At 36.2% G+C, this 6,000-nt stretch overlaps 2 protein-coding genes across 2 annotated transcripts in view; both read left to right on the forward strand.

The window, feature by feature from the left end:
* Window positions 1-1,755: 1,755 nt before the first annotated feature.
* CBG21047 lies at window positions 1,756-2,533 on the forward strand (the record flags this gene model as incomplete). Its single annotated transcript, XM_002634682.2, has 2 exons — window positions 1,756-1,871; window positions 2,401-2,533. 2 exons carry the CDS (start codon window positions 1,756-1,758, stop codon window positions 2,531-2,533), a joined length of 249 nt encoding a protein of 82 aa, XP_002634728.2.
* A 1,016-nt stretch (window positions 2,534-3,549) lies between these two features.
* The window catches only part of CBG21046, a gene marked incomplete at both ends in the record, with an annotated part of 6,102 nt that continues 3,651 nt past the window's right edge, over window positions 3,550-6,000 (forward strand). Inside the window, 3 exons of the mRNA XM_002634681.2 lie at window positions 3,550-3,658; window positions 3,956-4,135; window positions 5,694-5,995. Coding sequence (XP_002634727.2) covers window positions 3,550-3,658; window positions 3,956-4,135; window positions 5,694-5,995 — 591 coding nt within the window. The remainder of the gene's footprint in view (window positions 3,659-3,955; window positions 4,136-5,693; window positions 5,996-6,000) is intronic.

Here is a 6,000-nt window from a genome sequence, read left to right on the forward strand (position 1 = left end):
CACTTTTCTGCGTCTCTAACTCTTAATTTCAAGCTTTCGGGTTACTGTAGCGCCGATTCTGTGCAAACACCAACCGGAACACCGAACCTTACGACGAAATGCACAAATCGTTCAAAAATTTGGTTGTAGCGGTAAAAATAGGCGAGAAATTCGAATTTCGCAATAAAAATCATCCCAAATCAATGGTTTTCTCAAAAAATGAGATTTCAGAAAATTTCAAAAAAAAAAATGTTCCAGATTTTTTTTCTTAAATTTCCCTGAAATTCTTCTTTTTTTAACACAAAAAATCAATAATTTTTTTCAGAAAACTACTGAAAATGGGCCGAAAATTTGTGTGTTTTACTGGTAAATTTGAATATTTTGAAAAAAAAAAAACAAAAATTTTTAAAAAATTCCAGAAGTTCGCGGAGAGTCCGTGGGATGTGCCGGGTGTCGTACCTATATCACTTGTGAGAAAGAAATCACCAGTAACGCGTTTACCGGTGAGCAATCGACTGAAAAAATCCAGAAAATTCCAGAAAAAATGACTGAAAATGACCGAAAATTGAAAAAAGTTTGTGAAAATTTGAATTTTTTGAATTCCCGCCAGATCAAATCTAGCTGAAATTTTGAAAAATCTCATTCAGGAAGTACCGGAAGTGCGACACTATTCAAAAAAGCATGGAATATTTATCATGGAGAACTGGGGAAGCGAGAAATGACCACTGGTGTGCATATGGTTCGCGATGTGCATTGCTCGAATTGCCGGGTAAGGCATTTTTGGCGCCAAATTCAAATTTTCAAGAGTTGTAACCCAAAAAATCGGAATTGTCATAGCGGAACACCCCCATTTCCAACAAAAAACGTCTAAAAACACTTAAAAATGGTTGAAAATGAACGTGGCCGAGTTTTGGTTTTCTAGGCCATCAATCGAAAACAGCCTAAAAATGCGTTTTTCGGTTGAAACAAAGTCGAAATTTGAGTTCCTCGACCCTGAAACCCCTATTTTCGGTTTTAAAACAACGAGATTCGGTTAAAAATGGCTTAAAATGAATGTGACCGAGTTTTGGATTTCTAGGCCACCAACCTTTTAGACCGAAATAAAGTCAAAAATTGAATTCCCTGAGCTTGAAACCCCTACTTTCAGTTTTTGAACGACGAGAATCGGCTGAAAATGGCTGAAAATGAACGTGGCCGAGTTTTGGATTTCTAGGCCACCACTCTTAAAATGCCGTTTTGGCTGAAATTGACTGAATTTTTGCTCTAAAACACGGGGTGCTTATTGAAAATCGCTCCGGAAAAAGCTAAAAAACTCGAAATCACGTTTTTTGGAATTCTAGGCCACCTAGAGCCGAAAACTCGGCCGCGTTCAAATTTGCTTCAAAATGCATGATTTTGAGCTCAAATTTGACGGAATATAGACTGCAAAAGCTCGTTTCGCAGCCTAAATCATTCAAAATTTGAAAAATAAGCTTTTTGGGTTTCTAGGCCACCAAAACTCGGCCGCGTTCATTTCTGGGCTAAAAATTCGATTTTTGACTAAATTTTTTGTAAAATTGACAAAATATGCTTCGAAATAACATAAAACTCAAAAAAATCCCAATTTTTCGGTTTAGAGTCTTCTAGGCCACCAAAACTCGGCCATCATTGTTTTTAGAGATTTGAGAGCTAAAAATCAATTTTTACGGGTTTCTAGTCTGAAAAACCCAATTTTTTGCTTATTTCCAGGGTATTTTCAGCCAAAAAACCCAATTTTTTCAGAAAAAGCTCGGTTGGATGTACGAATTCGCTCTGGTCGAATCGCAAACCTATAAAGAGGGTCAGGTAATTCTGGAAAACGCCCTGGTAGTGCCCCTACAACGAGGAATACCAGATCCGATATCGGAAAATGAGTAAGTTGTTAAAAACCAAAAAAAAACCCCCTTTTTTGAGATTTTTATCCCAAAAATTGACTATTTTAGGTTAAATTCTAGTTTTCCTGTGATTTTCAGCAAAAAAACGCTTCTCTAGCTCAAAAATGAGCTGAAAATCACGATTTTCAGCCCACGAAACCGTTGGCCGAGTTCTGGTGGCCTAGATTTTTTCCGTTTTTTCTTCATTTTTTACCGTTTTCTTCGTTTTTTGAGGTTTCCGACCTCAAAAAATCGATATTTAGTATATTTTTACCCTGCAAACCTTGTTTTTTTCAACTTTTAAAGCTGAAAATCGTGATTTTCAGCCCGAGAAACCGTTGGCCGAGTTCTGATGGCCTAGAAAACTCCAGACCTCGGCCAGCTCAATTTTTTTCGTTTTTTTCTCCATTTTCAACCGTTTTTCGTGATTTTTAGGGGTTTCCGACCTCAAAAAATCGATTTTCTGTGTGTTTTTTAACAGAAAACTATGTTTTTCCCATTTTTTAGCCCCAAAATTCTCATTTTTCAGTAAACGCCCTCCAACAACGCCTCCCATCGAGACCGCCCGTCATCGGACGTCGTCTGGAATGAGTAGTCGTACGAATTCAGAATCCAGCACGTCGTCACACTCATCGTCGTCGGATTTTCATCGGAAACATTGAAAATTTTTTGGATAATTTTTTTTTTGAATTTTTCACTTTTTTGTCTAAAAATCTTGTATATATTGTTATTTCTGTATGTTTTCAAAGTAAAAATGAGTAAAAAATCGATTTTTTGAGTCGAAAAACCTTAAAAAACCATGAAAAATGGTCCAAAGTGGTCAAGAAAGTGATGGCCGAGTTCGGTGGCCTAGAAAATTCCAAAACTCGGCCATGGTGGTTTTTCGTCGATTTTTTCTGGTTTTTCGGCGATTTTTAGGGATTTTAGACTCGAAAATCTCGATTTTAAGATTATTTTCACCCTAAAAACTCATTCTCCCACTTTTTATCTTAGAAAATATATTTTCTCAAAAAATAAGTTTTTTGAAAATTTTGACTTCCCGCCCGATTAGCTTAGCTTTTATCTGTACATTTTTTTTAAACCAACATCTGAATATTTGATTTTTTTTTTCTTTCAAATTATCTCAGATTCTTTTTTCCCGAGTTTTCCTTGGAATTTTTTCCTTTTTTGTCATTTTATACTCAAAAATCTGAATTTTTCAACTTAAAAACCAGAAAAAACGCGAAAAATGACTAAAAAACCTCGTTTTTTAGCGGAAAATTCCAAAATTTCGACCCCTGCTACCAGTGGCCGAGTTTCGGATTTTTCTAGGCCACCCATGAAAAAAAACTCGGCCACCAGCACTTTTTCTCGAAAATCGGTCTTTTTCATCGTTTTTTTCTGGTTTTTTCGGATTTTCCGGGCCAAATTTTCGATTTAAAACTGAAAAAATCGGTTTTAAATTCAAAATTTGGTCTAGAAAATCCAAAAAAGTGGATTTGGAGCCGAAAAATTCAGATTTCGCAATTTTCATCATTTTTTCTTTTGAATTCTTGTATAAAAACTGGCATTTCTCTATTCAATTTTGCTGTTTTTCAGCCGATTTTCATGTGATTTTCTCGGTTTTCAGCCGGTTTTTATCGATTTTTCTGAAAATTTCAGATTTTTTCGAAAAAGTTCAATTTCCAGGTAACGCCGAATGGGTTTAAAGTTCTTCGATGTCGTCGCGTCGGAGTTGAGCTACGTTTGTGCTACGTGTCAAATCTATTTGACCAATAAGAGTGAGATTGTGTCGACTAGTTTTTCGGGTAGGTCGATTTTTTTTGGAATAAGTCAATTTAAGAGTGAAAAAGCTGGAAAAACATGGTTTTGAGGTCCAAAATTAGGTTTTGAGGCAATTTTAACTCTTAAAATCGCTTTAGAGAAGCATTTTAGGCCAGAAAACATGATTTTTAAGGCAAAAAAATCGAAAAAAAAATTTTTTCGAAAAATTTAAAACTTTCGCTATTTTAATGATTTTTGGCCTATTTGGACCAGAAAAACACGATTTTCAAGCCAATTTTCAGCCAAAAACCGCTATTTTCAGTCAAAAATCGATTTTTCAGGCATTACTGGCCCGGCGATCCTCTTCAAACACGTGAAGAACATCAGACATGCCACACTGGAACAACGTCTCCTAATGACGGGATCCCATTTCGTTCGAGACATTTTTTGTGCGAATTGCAATGATAGTCTGGGATGGACCTATGAATACGCGTCAGACAACAAGGAACGATATAAAGAAGGTTTGGGATGGGAGAATGAGAGAAAAAACGCTAAAAATCGCTGAAAATGGGCGGAAATTCCAGAAAAATCGACTGAAAATGGTCCAAAATGAGCTGAAATAGACTAAAAATGGTCCAAAATTCATCGAAAATTCCAAAAATTGACTGAAATTTGACTGAAATTGAGCTAAAAATCATGGAAAAAAATTGTCCAAAATGAGCCAAAATGTTAAAAAATGGTCAAAAAAGAGCTGGAAAACCCGGAAAAGCGCTAAAAATCATCGGAAATTCCAGAAAAAATGGTGTGAAATGGCCCAAAATGAGCTGAAACAGGCTAAAAATGACTGAAAATTCTAGAAAAATCGCTGAAAATCGCTGAAAATAGACCTAAAACTACGAAAAATGAGCCAAAATTCATAAAATTGCCGATTGCTCATGCTTAAATTGGCCGTAAATCTGAAAAAAAAAAAATTTTCAATTTTTGATTTTTGAAAATTTCAGTTTTTTTCAATTTTTGAAATTTTTAGAATTCAAAAAATTCTGATTTTGGACCATTTTGACCCCAAAATTTCGAATTTTCGACCAATTTACACTTAATTACCCCCTAATTATCTCTATAATTAGCCTCAGATGACGAATTTTGTGGAAATTTAGACGAAAAATCACGAAAAATAGTCCATAATGAGCTGAAATAGGTCAAAAATTGGCTAAAAAAATCAATTTTTACGGAATTTTCGACCAATTTCGGCTCATTTTCGACAGTTTTGTGTGATTTTTAGCGATTTTTACGGTCCAAATTGTCCAAAATCAGCTGAAATTAACTGAAAATCGACGAAAAATGAGCTAAAATGCACTGAAATTGTCGATTGCTCATGCTTAAATTGATTCGACTGAAAATTGGTGGAAAAAAAGGCTCAAAAGTGACTAAAAATGAGACAAAATACTCAATTTTTGGCTGAAATTGATGCTGAAATTCTGAAAAATCGGAATTTTCGCTCATTTTCAGCGATTTTTAGGGCCCAAATGGTCCAGAATGAGCTAAAAAAAGCTGAAAATAGGCTGAAAATCGACGAAAAATGAGCTAAAATGCATTAAAATCGCCGATTGCTCATGCTTAATTCGACAGTAATGAGCTCAAAATTGGCTGGAAGTGCCTGAAAAATGACGAAAAATTCTGAAAAATGACAATTTTTGGCTGAAATTGATGCTGAAATTCTGAAAAACCGGAATTTTTCGCTCATTTTTAGCCTATTTGAGCTTATTCTGGACCATTTTAAGCGATTTTTCTGGTGCAAATGGTCTGAAATTGGCTGAAAAAAGGCCTAAAAATGACGAGAAAGAGGCAAAATCCGCCAAAATACTCAATTTTTGGCTGAAATTAATGCTGAAACTCTGAAAAATCTGTATTTTTCGCTCATTTTCAATCAGTTTTAGCTCATTCTGCCCCCATTTTTCGTGATTTTCAGCGATTTTTATGTTCCAAATGGTCCAGAATGAGCTGAAAATGAGCCAAAAATCCCGATTGCTCAGCTTAAAATCTCTCCAAAACCCACCCCCCAATTTCTCCCAGTCTTTCCAGGATGCATAATTCTGGAGCGTCTGAACATTCTGGAAATCGACGAGAACGGGAAAATTCTGAATATGCCACGTCTGCCGAGACGTCAAGCGCCTCCACCGGACCCGCAATTTCAGAATGTGCCACGTGGATTGGATGGGAGGAATCCGGGAGCACGGAATCCGGATTATCAGAGGAATCACCGCCTTTTCAATGTCTATCGCCATCGGAATCAGCCGGGACTGGCGATACCGTACTTCCGAAGATCTGACGATGGAGACGTTCCACAGTTGACGATTTTCAATGAGGATTTGGTGCGGCAAGCGGTTGG

Source organism: Caenorhabditis briggsae (assembly GCF_000004555.2).
Source record: "Caenorhabditis briggsae complete genome, chrIV, whole genome shotgun sequence".
In the NCBI taxonomy this organism is placed as follows: domain Eukaryota; kingdom Metazoa; phylum Nematoda; class Chromadorea; order Rhabditida; family Rhabditidae; genus Caenorhabditis; species Caenorhabditis briggsae.